The 20,078-nt window shown below is 39.0% G+C and overlaps 1 protein-coding gene across 1 annotated transcript in view; it reads left to right on the plus strand.

The window, feature by feature from the left end:
• Positions 1-20,078, plus strand: part of LOC121319649 (lipoxygenase homology domain-containing protein 1-like) — a 102,764-nt gene that overhangs the window by 75,814 nt on the left and 6,872 nt on the right. Inside the window, exons 33-40 of the mRNA XM_041257326.1 lie at positions 88-242; positions 1,244-1,453; positions 2,052-2,196; positions 2,652-2,860; positions 5,532-5,717; positions 6,018-6,145; positions 6,518-6,635; positions 11,224-11,401. Coding sequence (XP_041113260.1) covers positions 88-242; positions 1,244-1,453; positions 2,052-2,196; positions 2,652-2,860; positions 5,532-5,717; positions 6,018-6,145; positions 6,518-6,635; positions 11,224-11,401 — 1,329 coding nt within the window. The remainder of the gene's footprint in view (positions 1-87; positions 243-1,243; positions 1,454-2,051; positions 2,197-2,651; positions 2,861-5,531; positions 5,718-6,017; positions 6,146-6,517; positions 6,636-11,223; positions 11,402-20,078) is intronic.

Consider the following 20,078-nt stretch of genomic DNA (forward strand, 5'->3'; position numbering starts at 1 on the left):
AAACCAAGTTTCCCTTTCAAGTTTTAAAGAACATTAATACTGAGCTTCAGATTCAAAAGATCATTAGGTTTCCTCCTGTCCCCTCAGCCCACACGTACACAGTGTCTGTGTACACTGGGGATGTGTACGGCGCTGGCACTGATGCCAATGTTTTCCTCACCATCTATGGAGATCTGGGAGACACTGGAGAGAGGAAACTCAGCAAGTCTGAAACCAACTCCAACAAGTTCGAAAGAGGACAGGTAAACTGAAGGGCAGATTTCGTTTATATATCCTTACCCATATATGTTGAGTGGAAAGATATTTCATTGCATTGCACCTCATGTTTTAAACCAGTAAAGCTTTTGAAGTGTGCCACCTCTCTGGCTGTGTCTCTGATAGTTTTATAATTCCGGGTTGACAGAACATGAGCATGGCAGCAAATAAAAAATATGTTAGTTCAAATATTTAAGAGATCTGCAGCAGAATGATAAAGAAGAACATTTTTGAATTCACTGGAAACTGACGCATGTTTCTCTATTTTATTGACCACTATACACCTGAGAGATTGTCTCAGCCAGATTCCAACTAGTAACTATAATAGTAATGCAGTTGTCATTACTTGAAAGGTATTTGATTGACCTTGTCTAAACTATTGCCGTGGTGGTCAATTACCTGCCTAGTAAAGTCAGGTGTTGTTGCTTAAGCATACCGCAGACTTCCTGATACATTGCCACAAAGGAGAAAAAAAAAACTGTAATACATATTACAGTTATACAGTAACAGACAATTAGACTGTGCTGTGTAACTACTTGTAAATGCAATATAAGACTGTGATGACATTCATTGCAGTTTAACTGCAGTTGTCACTTATATGTTGCCTTATGGCAACAGCTGCCAGGAAAGGCTGGATTGCTACAACTGTGAATACCTCCAGCAACGCTGTTGGCTAAACTGAGGCAGGGTGGCTCAAGTTACAGAACAGTTTTCAACCTTAATACAGTTTCACAGCAGTAGATATGTGTAATCTTGTGAATTAATTGTTACCGTAGTTATGTTGTTTATTTGAATAGCAATCTCTAGATTTATTTATTTATTTATTTATTTATTTATTACCGATTTTCTTTTCAACAAATACAACAAAAAAAGGTGACCTGCAGTTTAGGTCATTTTCATGAGCTCTGTAAATAGGTAGTTTGTTGTTTTATGTTTGTAAACAATAAAAGTGATAGACCCCATCGTCTGTTTATCCTCTCCCGTGTAGGTTGATAAGTTTACAATTGAAGCAGTGGATCTGGGGCAGATTTACAAGTTAAATATCCGCCATGACAACACCATGATGAATGCCGACTGGTACTTGGAGCAGGTGGAGATTATGGATAGGGACACAGAGGAGACGTACTTATTCCAGTGTGAGCGCTGGCTCTCCAAGAACAAGGAAGACAAGAAGATTGAGAGGATTCTTTATGTTAAGGTGCATTACAGTACTTCTTCTGAGCCAAAATGTGCAAGACAAATCAAAGAGAACAAGGGCTGTGGTAAAAGTACCTCACATAATGTGTTTTCAGAGCTTTTTGCTCCAAAAATAAACCAATTGAAACTATACCTGAGAGTATTTTACAAAATGAGTTATTATTATTATTAAATTAATTTACACTAGACACCCAGCATCTCTAAACTTTTATTTGTTTTTATAGTACTTATTTAATAAGAACATGTATCCTGTTGCATTTTATTTCTTAATATGGACGGCTACATTACATTTAAGATATTTCCATGCGCAAAATGTATTTAATTACACTAATTTGTACATCATTATAGATTGCCTTTCTAACTCTAGGTTATTAATTTTATACAAAAGACAATTACGGGGGGTGAAAATGAGACACCAACATATTTATGTCAAGTTTTTTCTAAAAAAGTATTTATTTTCCCCCAAAAAATGCTAATTACTATTTTTACTTAAAAAGCAATAAAAATATGTTTTGCAAATACCAGTAACACTGATAATAAGTAAGATGCCGAGCACAGTAGCGCTTTCTAGTGTGAAGTTGCATTTCTTTTTTATCCAGGGCTATGATGGAGATCGGAGCAGCCTCAACAGCTCAAAAAAGAGTTTGAAAGACTCCTCTCTGAGCCTGAAGACTCTGGGCAGCAACATGAACAAAAAGAACAAGAGGAAGAACATCCTGGATGAAATCGTAGAGGAGGGGGCCAGTAAGGGAGCTGCAAGTTAATTTGAAATCAGTGGTTTAGTATTGTGCATTGGATGCTGTAATCAGTGTGGATTCACCAGTTGCACTCGTCAGATAAATAGATGAGAAACTGTTAATATATATCAATCAAAAAATGTATCTACTGGTATAACTGAAGTAGGCCTTACTGCATGTGATATTAAGGTTGTTTTTTTGGAGGGGGCCTCCTTAAAAAATATTTCCATCTGTCTAAATGCTGTAATGTGGATTGACTTGTATTTGTCTTGTCATTATGGAGTTTTGGGGGGGGGGGGGGGGGGGGGGGGGGGTGTTATTTGCTGCTGTTCTTTGTTATAAAATTAGAAATGAGACACTTAATTATGCACACAGCATACAATAGAAGTGTTTTTATTCTTCATATTGTTTTAGTGGTATCTTGTGCCTGTCCTAGTAGTGATGCTTTCTTTCTCTGTTCAGCGATTTCTTACCACATTACTATATCGACTGGTTCAGAGCGGGATTCTGGCACAACCAGTCGCGCATACATCATCATCATGGGATCCCACCAGGTTCAAACAGCCCGACTCTGGCTGGATCTCCCGGAGGACAAAACGGGCTTTGCCCCAGGATCCATGGAGAAATTCCAGGTGGAGGGAGCAGATGTGGGAGAGATCAAGAAAATTGAGGTAAGAGATCACAGATTGGGTTAGGTGGGAGCAGACAAGTGCATAATTCAGATGGAGAAAATAGAAACAATTTGAAATGAGAGAGCAAAAAGATTTAGTTGAAATCGTGACAGTTTATTTTACATACAGGATGCAGAATAAAAATTCCAAGTAAAATCTTAGGGGCCAATTGAATTACATTTTAGCTGGAACAAGCACTTTGGGTTCATGTAAATACTGTATATACAATGAACATAGTGAACCATGTGCAGTATGTTTTTTGAGTTGGTTAACAGACTGTTGATAATGAATCCAAATAGAAAATGGATACTGATCTCTTTACTGAATTCATTTGTATTTTACTAAGCAGAAATTGAATTGGTTCCTTAAAAACCTTGTCTTATTTTATACTGTATTAAAAATGAACAACACATTTTTAAATCTTGATTTATTTTGTTTTTTTGTAAAATAATATGCACACATTTCCAGCTTTTGACTATATAGCCCTGCAAAAATATAAAGAGGTAAAAGAAAATGTGTTTAAACAATGATATGCCTTTGTTAAAAGTACCTGTATAAAACATATGCATAAAATAATTTTAAATCTGAAAAACAAACCAACATATAATTCCTATGCTGTCATAACTTTGCTGCTGTTTCTACTGCTGCCTATGCTTAATCAATCACGGCATATGCAGTATGGAAATTGCTAATTTACAATGAATTATTTCCATTAGAATTTCTTATAATAAAGGAATATAACCTGCAAGGGAAAAAAAAAACATTTTCACACTCCCAAATAGTGGTGCATTGTCAGAATCGGTTTCTCAAGAAAGCAAATCAACATATATTGAGGTCCCATCACTGTGCTAATCCATGATTGAGCTGGAGTGATGCACAGCTATTATACTGAGGAGTGTCTGACACGTCTAGCCTCAGGGCTTAAAATGCATCCCTGCCATGAGAACACATGTCATAAGCAATAGCAGAAAGAAAGAGGGGGAGGTCTGTCGGCATCCACAGCAGGGATTGATCACCTCAAAATAGGGAGAGCAACATGCTTTTTCATGTATCTTTGGTTAATGAATGTATGCTCAGATTGTCTGCAAGAAAAGCAGCTCACTGTGAAGTTATCATATAACATTTTTGTGACAAGTGACGATATGAAGACAAAAAATTGTCATGTGTGTGTTAATGTGACTGTGTGTTTGCGCACACCATGTAAGTGTCCTCCTGATGTTTTTTCTTAGTACAAAAAAGTAATTATTCAGTTTCCCTGCAGTGGCAATGCAGAGAACATCACAGACGTACTAGGATCCTTGCATCGAAGTATTGTAGAATGTTAAGGGTTAATGCAGCATTTTAAGTGGTATTAGTTTTATCCAATCAGATTGTCACAGCAAATCAATTAAAACACAATGGGCCCGATTTTCCCCTCTGTGCAAGTGCAGTGCAACATGAGCTACGATGGGGAAAATACATTAATACTTGCTGCCAGCACTTGCCCACGTTCCCCTATGGTGCCTGGTTTTCCCCTGATGGGTTTGCACATAGGCAAGAGTTATGCGCATGGGAGTGTTTGCCGATGGTTTAATGAGGCAAAGTGGGTAGAGTCTGAGGTATCATTTGTCAAAAGCTACTTTGCCCTCTTATCTGTGGGCTATTGACGAGTGCAATTAAAACATGGTCACATGCCTGTCTTATGAGCACACTGCTGCACCTCTCATGGAAAAAGCAGGTAAAAGCAAAAAAAAAAAAAAAAAAAAAAAAAAAGTTTAAGATGTCTGAGTTTAAGGTTTTATATGATTTGTTCGATCTTGACATAGAACGAAGGCAAAGGATAAGAATCCGGAGATCAGGAGAATCTCTCCTTCCTATGAGCAAAGGATCAGCTTTCTCCCACTTACTGATAAGTGTATTCACCAATTTTGAATTAATAAGCAAACAGCAGCTGCTTTATGCTATATACTCTGTTTAGATTTAGAAGGTATGTGATTCTAATGCTTTGCCTATTGCTGTAAAGGTAACTGCAACACTAGTTTTTTATGCAACAGGTACATTCCATGCAGACATTACAGGCATGAGTCAGTCATGTGTTTCAAGATGTTTAAATCAAGTGAATGGTGCATTGTTAAAAGTGGCCGGTGATTATATACATTTCCCTGAAACCTGATACCAGCAAGCGCAAAATACAGTAGATACATTTCTTTAACATTGCTGGTTTCCCGTGGGTATTGTGTGCAATAGATTATACTCATGTCCAAATATTCACAGCTCACAGATTCGGATGCCACGGACAGCATGCACACAACTTTGCATCTGCACACACCTTTGCCCATGACTGGGAAAAATCGGGCACAGGGTTACCATAATTACTGAAGCTTGAACTGAATCAAGGACAGAATCTTCATATACCATTAATTCATATATATCCTTAATTTTATCATTTTTTTTTTTTTTTTACTTTAAATCAAATATTTTTTAAAAATTCTTGTTACTGGTATGAAGGAAATATATGTAGACTGTACGATTTGCACTGTTGGTAAATTGTGAGGATGAACCTAAATATGTATACTAACCATAATTTGATACTCCCAATCATGAATCAGTTCTCATTTGGGTATGTTTGTTTTTTCTTTTCTACGTTTTGCCAGTATTAAACCATTTTGTTGTATTTAATCCCTGATAACAGCTAGGTCATGATGGGGCCACTCCAGAGAGCTGCTGGCTAGTTGAAGAGCTAGCCGTTGCCGTGCCGACCAAAGGTGTCATGTATATTTTCCAATGCAAATGCTGGCTTGCCAAAGACAGAGGGGATGGTCTCACAGCTCGCATTTTCAGTATACTTGATGCTGACAGCATCAACATTGGACAAAAGGTTAGGCTTTTACATGAGGCATAAAAATTAGCCTACTTTGATTTCATCCTATTGAGCCAGGCCAGAGAAACAAGGTCTTTCATTTCAATATAAATATATACAGAATCATAATAAAGTGCATGCATGCTACATATATTGGTTTGAAAAAACTGAAGTGGTTGCAGGTTAAGGGGATTGTCACAGCAAACCAAATACTTGATAGTGCAGCTGTTTTTTCATTTGTGTATTGTTTTTTCATTTGATATTTATTTATGTAGCAATAAACATGTTTTTTTCCTTCTTTTCTCCCTGTTCCTCCAGGTCCTTTATAAGGTAACGGTTGTCACTGGAGACACTCAGAATGCTGGGACTGATGCCAACATTTACTTGTTAGTATTTGGAGCCAATGGGACTACAGAGGAGATCCTGCTCTGCAAAAATGGAAACAGGTGCAGCAAACAGCCTTCTTTGTGACAGATTCCTCCAAACAATCTGATAAACACTGATAAGCTAATGAAAGACACAAAACAGGCAAACTAAATGTAGTCTTAAAAAAGATATGAAGCATTTATACTTAAATGCATAACTGATGTAAAATATTGCTTTGTTTTGTCAAACACTATACACCCAATGGTAGAAATCACTGTTTGTAACTGCAGCTTGACTTCCATGGTTAGAGGCCTTACACAGTCGTGGACATTCATTGTACAACACATCATAGAAAACTAAATCAGTACTTGTAAAAAATAAATAAATTTAGTCAAAACTTATTAAATATTTATGTTAGATTATTATAACATTATCACCTTGATGCTTTCCAGGTTTGAAAGAGGTCAAGAAGACACCTTTGCTATGGAGATTGATGATGTTGCTCCTCTAAGGAAGATACGAATACGCATAGATGGAAAAGGAAGCCGCCCTGACTGGTTCTTGAATAAGGTACAAGTGTAGCTAGTATAAGCAATACATACAGCACTTTAGGAATTAGTGCTGAATCCAGGTACACATGTAGATAACTTGCTTGCAAGCAGCACTCAGGGGTTATTATATTGCAAGGGTAATATGTATGCCATTAATTTTCATGTGGATCTAATAGCTGATCAGTTTGACATTTCCACATCACTGCAGCTCCCACATCCACTGAATATGAGACTGGACCAGTTTTAGCTGTCACAACTCCAGGGAACCACTTCGTCCCCCTCTGATATTCTCAAGCAAGTACATCTTGTTCGATTTTGAACTGTCGGTCCTTTGCTTGTACTTGTCGGCATTGTACCTGTGACTCCTGATTCCTTATGACCTTGGACATCACATCTGGCTTTGGTCAGTCAAGGCGCAAGCTCATTAGTTGTTGAATGGGGAGTGTTTCTGTATGCAATTAGAAAGTTGTGTAACTTCAGGTGTACAGTGGCCTTCCCTTTAGCAGATTTCAGAGCGTGCTTCATGGTTTGGACAGCACACTCAGCCAGTCCATTTGTCATGGGGTGATACTGAGCAAATTGAACATGCTTCACACCATTTGATTTCAGAAATGTTTCAAATTCAGTGGAAATGAATTGAGGCCCATTGTCAGTTATGAGCTGTTCAGGTATTCCATAATGGCTGAATAGTCAGCGCAACACCTGAATGGTCTTGCTGGGACTGGTTGTGTCCATAACTTGAATTTCTGGCCACTTTGAGTTGGCATCAATCACAATTAAATACACGTGTCCTTCAAAAAGCCCTGCAAAATCCACATGAAAGTGTTGCCACGGGCCACTAGGCCACATCCAAGGATGGAGAGGTAAATGACAATCTGGAGATCAATTCCAGACCTCATATATAGCTTTTAGCCAAATTCTTCATTCTCACTGCACCCCGATGTCTCTTATGTAGTTCTTCTAAAACACGACTGCGTAGTTTAATGGGAATTATTATTAAATGCCCCATATTAGACAACCCTGTTGTACAGAGAGTTCATGTCTTCGTGCATGGAATGGTGAAAACTCACTCTTGATGTCTTCCTTAGTGACAAATTGTCCCATTGAAACCATCTCCAAAACTTGAGATAGTATAGGATCAGCTCTGGTGTCCTTCCTGATTTCACAGCTATTCACAGGTAATTTCTCAGTTTGACTCACATAAAAAAGATCAACAGTGTCCACTTTGTCATTGTGTGTTACCTGTAATGGCAATCTGGAGAGCCCATTCTGGCTGCTGCTAGTGATGGGATGCCCTTTTTAAGACCCAAAATTGTACTGAAATGGCATTGGTCAGTGTTGAGGGAAAATTCTCGTCCATATAGGTACTGGTGGAAATTGCGGACCATAAACAGCATTCCCGGGGCCTCCCTCTCAATTTGGGCATAGTTTTGTTCAGCCTTGCTGAGAGTCCTAGATACAAAAGCAATTTGCTTTTCATCACAACTTTGCAGAACATGGAAAATGACCACACCCACGCCATACGGTAATGCGTCACAAGCAAGCCTGATTGGAAGATTTGAGTCAAAATGTGTAAGTACATCTTGTGAAATCAGCTTCTCTTTAGCCCTCTTAATGCTTCCTCACCATCCTTAGACCAATACCATTCCTTGCCTAGTGAACACAACTGACTTGCATCGCCTGCTGCTGGGGCATCCATAATCACTGCTACTTTCTTAGGTGACTTGTGCAGGCCTGTTGCATTAATTATGTGGCCTAAATACTCCAAAGATTTTTTGAAAAATTCACATTTCTCCTTCTTGACACGCAGACCAAAGTCCTACAGATGCTGTAAAACTGCATCAAGGTTCTTGAGCTGTTCAGCGTCATTCCCCTAGTAATGAGAATGTCATCCAGATAACAGTGTACATTGGGCAGGTCCTGTAACACCTGATCCATAGCCTTCTGAAACAAAGTTGGAACTGAGGCAATACCAAAGTGTAAATGATTGTAGCAAAGCAGTCCCTTTTGTGTGGTGATAGATACTTTTCTTGAGTTTTCCTCCATCCTCATTTATAGGTAAGCATGGGACAAAACTAGTTTGCTGAAGTGCTGACTTCCCGCTAGATAAACAAACAGATCCTCAGTGCGTGGAATCGGATATTGTTCTACACACAGGACAGGGTTTATCATTACTTTAAAATCCCCACATATGTCTACAGAGACGTCTTTCTTCACAACAGGTACAATCGCTGTGGCTCAATCTCTAAAATCCACTAAATGAGTCAATTCTGCTTCCGCTTCCACGCAAAACTTTGGTCTATGTTCTGGCATCAGGGACATATTTGCTTTAATGCCCCTCAAAGTGCTTAGCTCCCGTCTAAATATTGGAACATTTCTTTGTAGCACTGCATCTAGGCTGTAATGTTTACACTGACTAACAGTCCTTATTTCCCCTGTATCCAATTCCATTTTCAATGGTTTTCCTTCTATTAACAGTGTTACACAAATAGTGGCTGTTTCCCTGTTAAGAGTCAGCACATGTAATGCTAATTCAGTATAATATCATCACTAGACGATGCATCCATTTCCATATGATACACCCCTCTCTGAAAAATGAGCAGACTATACTTTTTTTTTCCTTATGTGCCCTCTGCTTATCAGACTTTTTTGACCTGCACACATCTTATATGGCCTTTCTTGCCACAATTTCGACACGTCTGATCTTTAAACCAGCAGTCGTTATGATTGTGATCGTCTTTTACACAATGTCCACATTTATTAGCCATTCTCGTAGAAGAAATGGGTAATGTATTTACCTTCAGGGAAGCGCTGAGGTGCTGTGCCTCCCATGCAGCCATTTCCATGGACACAGCTATCACGGCCGGCTCCAATAAAAGACACTTTTGTATGGCTTCACTTTTTAAACCGCATACAAATCTGTCTCGTGGTGTGTCATTTAGGTGACTGTCGAACTCATAGCATTCAGTTAACTTCTTTAAAACAGCCACCTACTGCATCACAGATTCACTTTCTTCCTGATTCCATTCATGAAAACGAAACCTTTCTGTGATCACAAGAGGCATAGGGGAGAAATGTGCCAGCAATGCTTCCACTATACTTTTGTCATCTGACTTCTCCGGTGCTATGAGACCTCAAAATACTGTGTTTTGCTTCCCATTACACTTCATAACACCAGCACTTGTTTTCTTTCCGTTATATCATTTGTAGCAACAAAATGCTCAAATCACTTGATATAAGTCCACTGCTCCACATTCTCATCAAAAGCATCAATATGTCCTATGGTAGCCGCTAGCTTTTAAGTGTCTGAACTAGCCTCTTGATTCGGTAATGTAAATCTCTCCAATCACAATTTAAATTTAAACTTAGGTGCGCTATCAAAGTCCTTGTCGCGGGTTTATGCTATATACACCTGGACCTGTCAATATTATCAACTAGACACACTTATACGGAATGGGATTTTTAACAGAATCCATTTCATTTCACTTTTAACCAGTTCACCTATCAACATCTGCACAGTTACACATAACATTGTACCACTCCCATGTGGTAGTAAACAGCAACTGTAACACTGCAAATACATAACAATATTTTTATGAATTATTTCTCCTGAGATTATAAACACACACACACTCTTTTTGCTTTTGGGGTAATGAGTTCTAAAATGCACTGCCTGTCCTATGGGAGTGACTTTTTTTTTTTCTTATGCATGCATTTGATTATTACGAGTACAGCGTTCAAAAGCTGAATGCTATATGTTGTATGAATGTAATGAATACTGATGAAATACAGACAAATCATTTTTACCATAAATAAATAAAACAAATAAATCTATATTTTTATTTAGTCATAGGGAAAGGTTTTTACTAAAAAATAACAGGAAGGCAATAAACAATAAACAACGGTGTGGAACAACCACAACAACATGACCTAACAAAAAAAAGGGTAAGAGAGAGACACATGAGGGAGTGAGAGAGTCTAATGCTTCAGCATATGAGATACTCCTTGAAGCATGGAGTAATGCACAGAGCTTGGTGTCGCCTCTTCACTATCACTTGATGTTGATGGTAAATATTCTTTGCTTATGTCTTCACTGACACACTCGCTGACATCCTATTCAGTGGAAGAATTGTATTTATTTTAATTTAAATCAGAATCTGAATTCAACATTATTACTAATACTTCTTTCTCATTGAACGATTTTCGCCAGTTTACAAACACTCTTGACATTTTTGAGACTAGGATAATTATATGTAATTCAGTCAATATCTAGCAGAGGGTGCACGATACCAATAAAAAGGTGTTACAGAAACCTCGTGTTACAATATCATGTGATCAGGGGTTTTGTAGGCTCAGTAATTCAAGTTTAAAGTTGCAGAACGTGCCGGTACGTTCATACTACTCGATTGGTTAAGGTCGTGCCCAGTACGGATTATCTGTAATATATTAGCAAAAGCAGTTTAATTAGAAACCAAAAATGGTAAATTCAAACACAAGAACATTAGTAGATGCCAGTCATTCAGCAGATAAAATACTTGCACTTTTTGATAATCTCTTTTGACAGCAGCATATTCAAACCCCAATTTCCCTTTCTTACTGTTATGCAGATCATTATGCAGAATATGAGCACCCAGGAGGTTTCTGTTTTCACCTACAATGAGTGGCTCTCAAAGACACGAGGACCCAAGAGAACCACGGTGTGCGAGTTGGCAGCAGTGGTTGATGATGAGGAAATGGTGGAGAAAACCACATACACCATCATGGTGAAAACCAGCGACATATCAGGTAGGGCACTGGGCTGGTCATTATTCATAGTAGAGAGAATCTGCAAATAACATGCAGGCCTAGCCAGCTGAACTGAGGTGATCGCAGTGCTAGAAAGCTTTAAATTTGTTGTTTTCATCCTGGGTTACATTTGATAGAAACCCTTACACAATCAATAAAGCCATGTCAATAGAGGTGCTTACAACAACTTCTGGCACCAAGAATGGAACATTCTTTTTCTAGAATTTGGATGTCATCATACTGTCATCATACTATACTTTTCTAGATTTTGGAAGTGCGCTTTCCAAGTGTGGAAAGCCTGGAGGAGGTAGGCCAGTGCCAGTTTGGTAAAATTGGCCTTGTCAAACGGTTAAAATGCATCAAATTCAAGAATCATGGAAGAATCATCATCTTATTGAGACAGAAGTACACTTACTTATCTCCTGTAATCCAGTTGCAAGTCTTGTGTTAGATAATGTTTACCACACATCTTCAGAACAAGTAACATAGAGCCAATGAAAGTTGGCACATCAGTGCTTCCCCACGACTGTCAAATTTACATTAGAAATTTAACAACATACTTCTCTAAGCAATCTCAAAAGAGCTTAATCTGTTTTTCCTGTAAATCCTTTGTAAATGTAAATTACAAATAGTATACAGTCGAGACAGACACCTTCAGACTCTTGCTGTTAAAACCACTGAAATGTTAACAAAGTAGCTTAGTCTGTAAAACCTTAGTTCAAAGTAACTTAAGATCTTACCATGGAATTCTGTTGTTGGAAATTATTTAAATACAGAGGTACTTTTCTTACTATGATTTTTATTACATGAGCGTAGGTGTTAAAATTTCGTGCTGATATTGGACTCTGCTCTTGCCAAGATAAGCACAAGCTAAGACATAGCTTCTTTTACTGTAAACTAATATGGACCCTCTGCTTTTCCTTCCATTTGATGATGTAGATATCTTTCTGCCTGGTGTTGATGGCTGAAGTGTAATGCTGGCTCTAGGGATAAGCCTATTTTTGCCTCCCTGGCGCATCAGCACAAACAACAGCTGCAATGCTGGCTCCAGGGATCATCCATAGTGCGTCCTCCCTAGTGCATCAGCATGACAACCGTCTTGACTGAGCTGAGTAGGGTACTTCTCTCGGGTCTTCAAGTGGGCACCTTCCATCCTTGGTGTTTCGTCGACTAGCCCATGACACCTTAAAAGGACTCAACTGTGATTCTCACCTCCCAGCATCAGCCCCCCTCTGTCCCCCACTCAGATAAGCCCAGCTTACTTACCGTCCTTTACATTGATGTTTTTTTTCCCCACTGTGCTTGAGGTCCCCATCCAGAATCTTTACGTCTCAACCAGAGCCAGTTGCTGCTCCTCTCTGCTGCTTCAGATAAGTTTTTCATTATGTGTCGCAACTCTTGCCCACTGAATCCGATGTCTCTGAGAAACCGAATTGTGGAGTGTGCCACAGATCCTCGACAACCCACCTCCACTGGGTAAACCTGGACTCTCCATCCTTGCTGCTCTTCTTCAGCTGCTAGTTGAGCGTACCAAAGTTACTTCCTCTCATATGCCTCATCCACAGGCAACATGGCACTATTACCAAGTGAACAAGGCGTGCTGATCCAGACCACAAGATAATATCAGGTCAAAGGTTAGTAAAGGCAATCTCAGGTGGGAAAATAAGCCATTGTCCAACATCTGCCAGCATTTTCTAGTCTCTAGCAGATTCCAGTTGTCCCAGATGAGTTTTGTTTTAAATACCTTTTCTTGGAAGCTGCTCCCCTGGACAGAGTAATATTGTATTTCTTGTGTCATATATTGCTTGCATTGGTGGCAAACTGCTGGCCATGCTGCGCTTATGTTCCAATGCTAAGGCCAAAAATCGCAGCACCTGGTCATGACTCCAAGTAAACCGTCCTTGGCTCACCTTACATCCTATAAAAATGTCTCTCAATGTAGCTGGTGATGAACAAAAAGGACACAACGGATCCTCTCTTACCCATAGATTAAGGTGTTGTGGTGACGGGAGAACATCATATGTTGACCTGATGAGGAAACTGATCCTGCTGTGTTCCATTGTCCATAGATCTCACCAGCCAATCTTGCGTTGTTCCACACTCTCCCATCTGGGAAACTGCCTTTACGCATTTCATCCTCTCTTCCTGCCTTTGCACCTCATTGACTACCAGCTTCCTCCGTTGAGCTGGGGCTGCTTTGTGCCATGTAGGAGGAGCCAAACTGAGACCAAGGCCTTCACTTCCATGCTGTACTTACCCCATGATATCACTGATATGAAGGGTAGCCTTTGCTTCTTCCACAGCTTCTGTTGCCCACTTTCTTCAAGTTTTCAACACAGGTGCTGCCTCCCTCACACATTTGTCATTTGAAACTACCAAAGTCATTTCTAGTTGAACTTTGGCACACTTAAAATGCCTCAGTTAGAGCTGAGACTGGCATGGCGTGGCGTCATGGAACTCTGAACCATTTCCTGACATATGAACTGATTAACACTTCCAACTTCTCTACTAAACCAGATTTTTATGCAGATTTTTTTCAGGAATAATATTGCTACAACCATAGTGTGCCATCTCTATTTTTGTTGTAAATGTATCCAGTGAAATCTTGAAATGATCCCATTACATACATTTTTACACCAAGTAAGCTATTACAGTAGGAGGATCAGTCACAATCTTTCCTGTTGTATTTCTCATTGTCCTTCTGTGCATCACCTTCATTGTATTGGTTAGATTTTATTAGATATATGTAGTACCATCCAGCAAGTAATGGGAATAATGAATAAATACAGTAGCAACAAAAAAAGAAGAAAAATGGCAAGCACTCACCAAACACTAGCAACCATGCTTTCGTATTAATTCATTTCATTAGAAAGTTCCAAACAAGAGCTGAGTGCAAAAAAAGAGACAATTCCTGGTCAAAGCAGAGCAATCAAAGTGATTTAATGAGCCATTTGTAGTTTCACTGTACTTAGACATGCATGGCTTTTTTTTTATAAATATAGTCGTCTCCAATTATTATTTTTTATTATTTTCTCCCCAATTTAGTCGTGCTCAATTATTTTTAGACTCAGATCACAGCTACCACCTCAGGAGCAATAAAGATGAACACAAGCTGTCCTCTGAAGTATGTATTGTCAGCTGACTGCTTCTTTACACACTGCAGACACCTCAGAGCTATAGCATTGGAGTTCAATGCAGTCCTGGGCAGCTTACAGGCAAGCCTGCAGGCACCTGGTCAGACCACAGGGGTCGCTGGTGCATGGAGAGCTGAGAACACCCTGGCCGACCTAGCCCTCCCTCCTCCCGGGCGGTGCTCAGCCAATTGAGCACCACCCCTTAGGAACTCCTGGTCATGGTCGACAGTGACATAGCCTGGATTCGAACTTGCGATCTGCAGGCTATAGGGCACATCCGCGCGGAGCGCTTTTACTGGATGCACGACTCAGGAGCCCTAGACATGTATGGCTTAATCTTTGAGACAATCATATGCTACTGACAGGATCAACCAGGTAGTGTTTTCTTGTGCTTGATGGGTGCTTGACATTTTTCAACTTTTTTTGTTGGATATCTTGTGCCTTTCGTACCCCAAAAAAACTTTACATACAATGTTTTTCAGTGTGCTCTATCTTTTAACTAACAATGAATACATATACAACCTTTTGCTTGTTGTCTGTTTTACCCCACTCAGACCCCTTTATAATGAAATATCTTAGAATCAATAATGGGTAATCACCTCATCTTCAAGTGCCTGCACAATATTTAATTGTGCAATCCCACTTTATTATATTCACAATGAATGAATCTACATGATTCAGAGCATCCTAGATAGCTGTATACAAATGCATTGTGTGTTTTCATGTTATCCAACAGTGGTGCTATTAGGTTCTTAACCTGTAATCTGCAGACACATTCTGCCATTAATAAATAATGCAGACATGCTATTAATACATCTCTCTTCAGTGTGCCCTGAAAGCAAGAGCTCCATCTTCTTAGAAATAGCAAACTACATGAATGTCTTTGTCAAGGTTGAATAAGCAAAGGTCATCTGATCCCAGACTAGTAAAACCAACAGTTAACATGCCTTTAAGAATATTGGCAGTGACGTGGACTGAGGTTCCTTCATCTCCAAACTAATCAATACATTAAAAAAAAAACAAAAAAACTGTATATGCCAAAATATAAAGTTACCAATTCAAAATTAATCTTTAGAAAAAATGACTATTCATGGAATTATGATAAATTCATGTTTAGGTCACATAAAAGGCTCTAGCATTTCAAAATAGCTCATGGCATTTAAGTGTGCACAGTATGAAAGCATTAATATAATTTTATTAATATAGTTAATATGGTCATGTTATTGACTTAATTTCAAATAAGAGGTGAAGGAACTGACATATACGTTACAAATAAGCAGTAAATTTACATTGAGTGTCGTATAAAATACATAAAGTACAGTGAGACAGCCTAGCAAGGTGGCCATCTTGGTGCATACCAGATCTGTTAAATAGGTCTATCACGTAGGCATCCTGGACCTTTCTACTTTTGAATAACTGCAATGAAATGAGGTACAATAACTTAGTACAGTGATGCGTCAGCTATCCTACTGTGGTGGGACCAGAGTAAGGGTGGATATGTAAAAAGGCGGATAAATGAATCCTGTTTTAAATATCATTATACACAGCTGTAACAATTACTATATTCACACAGTTATTGTTCTGAGATTCAGCTTTTATTAGGGAGCTCCCTTAAATCCCTTGTTTAGAAAGATATGGAGAATTAATATATACTATGAGCTACAACATCTGAACCAATCGCCTCTGTTCAATTATAAACTAACGTTGCTGAAGAGATTGACCAAGTCAGGTAAACGCTTAGGGCAGATATGTGACATGACCGATTACTGTACTCATGGTGCTTGAATCCTGTCATGTATTGAAAGTGTTACCGATGGTTCTCCCTTAAAGATATAACCTGTAATTTATAAAAAAGAAAAACCTGCCATATTAGGATTGACTTGCCCAAAGACATTATTATACTGATGGCCTTCATCCCACAAATATTGCTATCACTATATAAAGTGCTGGTGGTTTAAATGTATACATGCAGAAAATACCAACGGGGCTCTAGCAATAGTATACTTTTAGAAACATGTATGTGTAAAATGCTTTTTTTTCTCACTGTGCTGAAAGCTTACATTGAATGTGTGCAGTAGCTCTTTGTGAATTAGGAGTGGAATACAAAATCTCGGGGCCCCACTGAACAGCTGCTGACTAAGAGGCTCCCTGCTTTCTTAATCTGGTCCTGAGGCCCGGGAGGGAGGATAAGACTTGGATTTGAGCCAAGTTTTGGGAAGATAATCCTTAATCCCTATGCTGTATTTATCACCATAATGTGATGAATAGTGTTTTTTTTTAACGGTTTCATTAACAAAAGTCTGAACAGATGGGGCTGAAAACATGGTGCTCCTCTAAGTGCTGCTTTAGAGAGGGGTCTGTGCTTGTCAGTGATTATCATTGACTCTGCTGAACATTAGTACTGGTACTCTTTACATTGCTTCATTCTTATCTTTAATGAAATCAAACAGCAGTACCCAAGTCCCATTTCAGTGTGACTGAGCAGCAAACCGTTGTCATTAGTGAATGTGCTTTGGGGGCATTGTGTGGCTGACCACTTATTTTGCCTGAAAATGTAATCAATGATAATAACTTCAGAGAACACATTGTCTTATCTACCAATAGCACAACCTATTTTAGTGATACCGATAAAGGACCTATTGGAAAGTTGGAGGCTTGGTTATTTCCCCTTTAAGGGATAATTATTTACAATAGTCTTAATTCCATTCAAATAAACTGGGATCATAACTAGGCATTAAGATTCATTGAACATCCAAGTAATTAGTGGTTTTCAGCTAATTCTGGTGTGCTCTCTAGTTCAATGCAGCCTGTAGCCTGGAACCATCTGTTTTCTGTGCATTGCATAACACAGGGACAAATAAGGGGCATTTTAATTGAGTTGTATGTGTTGTAAATTTATTCTACTCTCTGTTTTTTTTATACAAGGAGTTTGTTCTAATAAAAGCGCACAATAGTGGCTTGTGCCAATTTACAGTTGCACTAGTGGTGTGATACGAAACAAATGCCTCCCAGCGGTTAGACAATTAAAAAGTCATTGCTGCAAGGAGCTGCTATCCCGTTTATTGGAAGCTTGTGTATTGATGTTGGCTTTAAAAAGGTTGGCAGTGATTTAACTGGAAGCAATAAGGCTCAGAATTAAATAGGCAGAGGGAGACAAATTAGTGGATAACTCCTAGCACCAGTGTGAAAACAATAAACCTGAGGTAAATAGCACCAAGCTGTTGATAATGCTGGTCTCCATAGAACTGAATGGAAAAAAGGTCTCATAGAGTCATGAGAGAATGTAGATTGATACAGATTTTTCTTAGTGTTCTTATTTGTTTTTGTAAATGCCAGAAATGAATGCAATATTAGTTAATAGTACTGAATTCCTTTAATGTAATTAATGTACAGTTAGATTGCAAACTCTTTGAGTGCCATGCCAAAATTAAGACGTTTGCTGGACCTTTAAATTCTCTATCTGGCTTCCTTGTTAACTGCAACTCTGTTATTCTTTCCATGTAAATGTTGAATGAGCCAATTAAATTGTACACTGAGCCCCTAAGTGATAGATGTGAGTGGGTTGAAACCAGCTGTTCATTTGCACTTGGGAAAAAAAGGCAGCACACATGTGAAAGTATGCGGCACAGTGAAATTACTCATCCCAAGGAGGGAAGAGATTCAGTATGTTCTGTTTTCCTCCTAGATGTCTGTCAGACTTTGTCCCTTGATTACTGTGGAATGCATTAATCATGTTTAGAGTGACTGCATGTTGGGTCATGGTGTGCAACTTGCTTGCCAACATGAGCCACAATTAATTCACATTTGAGTCAAAAACTGCACATTGGTTTTTCAAAACTTGTTTTAAAAGAAAAAGGTAACATCATTCATGCCCGAATTTGAGGAAATCAAAGATTGAATGTTATCATTCCTCCTCTTTTAGCCTTTTATGAGCACAAAACAACTTCCTTGTTAGAAATAGCAGCTGTCCACATGTCAGGAGTGTTTGTGTGAGCAAAGGCATGCTGCAGGTTGTCAACGCACTGCATTAAGGGTTTCTACAGTGGCTCTGAAAAGTATTCACCCCCCCTTGGACTTTTCCACATGTTATTGTATTACAACATGGAATCATAATGGATTTAATGCCAATGTTTTGCCACTGATCAACACAAAAAAAGTCCATAATGTCAAAGTGAAAAGAAAATCTACAAATTCTTCAAAATTAATTACAAATACAAAACAGTAAATAATTGATTGCATAAGTATTCACCCCCTTGAGCCAATATTTGGTAGAGGCACCTTTGGCAGCAATTACAGCCATGAGTCTATTTGAATAAGTCTCTACCAGCTTTGCACATCTGGACACTGCAATTTTTGCCCATTCTTCTTTGCAAAATTGCTCAAGCTCCGTCAAGTTGGATGGGGACCTTTGGTGAACAGCAATTCCTTCTATTCTCAATTGGATTGAGGTCCAGGCTTTGACTGGGCCACTCCAGGACATTTATCTTTTTGTTCTTAAGCCACTCCAGTGTGGCTTTGGCTGTATGTTTAGGGTCATTGTCCTGCTGGAAGATTAATCTTCTCCCTAGTCCCAGGTCTCTTGCAGACTTCAGCAGGTTTTCCTCCAGGATTTCTCCGTACTTTGCTAGATCCATTTTGCTATCTATCTTCACGAGCTTTCCAGGGCCTGATGCAGAAAAACATTCCCATAGCATGGTGCTGCCACTACCATTCTTGACAGTAGGGATGATGTTCTCAGGATGATGTGTGGTGCTAGGCTTGCGCCAAACATAACGATTAGCGTTGAGGCCAAAAAGCTCTATATTGGACCATAGAATCTTCTTCCACTTGGTCTCAGAGTCTCCCACATGCCTTCTGGCAAACTCTAGCCGAGATTTGATGTGAGTTTTTTTCAACAACGGCTTTCTTTTTGCCACTCTCCCATAAAGGCCAGTTTTGTGAAGCACCTGGGCTATTATTGCCGTATGGTGTCTCCCAGCTCAGCCGTGGAAGACTGTAACTCCTTTAGAGTTGCCATAGGCCTCTTGGTGGCCTCCCTGACTAGTACCCTTCTTGCCCGGATACTCAGTTTTTGAGGACGGCCTGTTCTTGACAGATTCACAGTTGTGCCATATTCTCTCCATTTCTTAATAATGGACTTTACTGTGCTCCGGGGGATATTCAATGCCTTGGAAATGTTCTTATATCCTACCCCTGACTGGTGCTTTTGAAGAACCTTATTCCAGATTTGTTTTGAATGTTCCTTCATCTTCATGATGTAGTTTTTGTTAGGAAATGTACTAACCAACTGTGGGACCTCCCAGAGACAAGTGTATTTAACCTGAAATCACGTGAAACACCTTCACTGCACACATGCAGACTCCATTCAGCTAATTATGTGACTTCTAAAGACAATTGGTTGCACCAGAGCTTATTTAGGTGTGTCATAGCAAAGGGGATGAATACTCATGCAATCAATTATTTTCTGTTTTATATTTGTAATTAATTTAGAACAATTTGTAGATGTTATTTTTCACTTTGACATTATGGACTTTTTATGTGTT

The sequence above is a fragment of the Polyodon spathula genome, chromosome 1 (genome assembly GCF_017654505.1).
Source record: "Polyodon spathula isolate WHYD16114869_AA chromosome 1, ASM1765450v1, whole genome shotgun sequence".
Classification (NCBI taxonomy): domain Eukaryota; kingdom Metazoa; phylum Chordata; class Actinopteri; order Acipenseriformes; family Polyodontidae; genus Polyodon; species Polyodon spathula.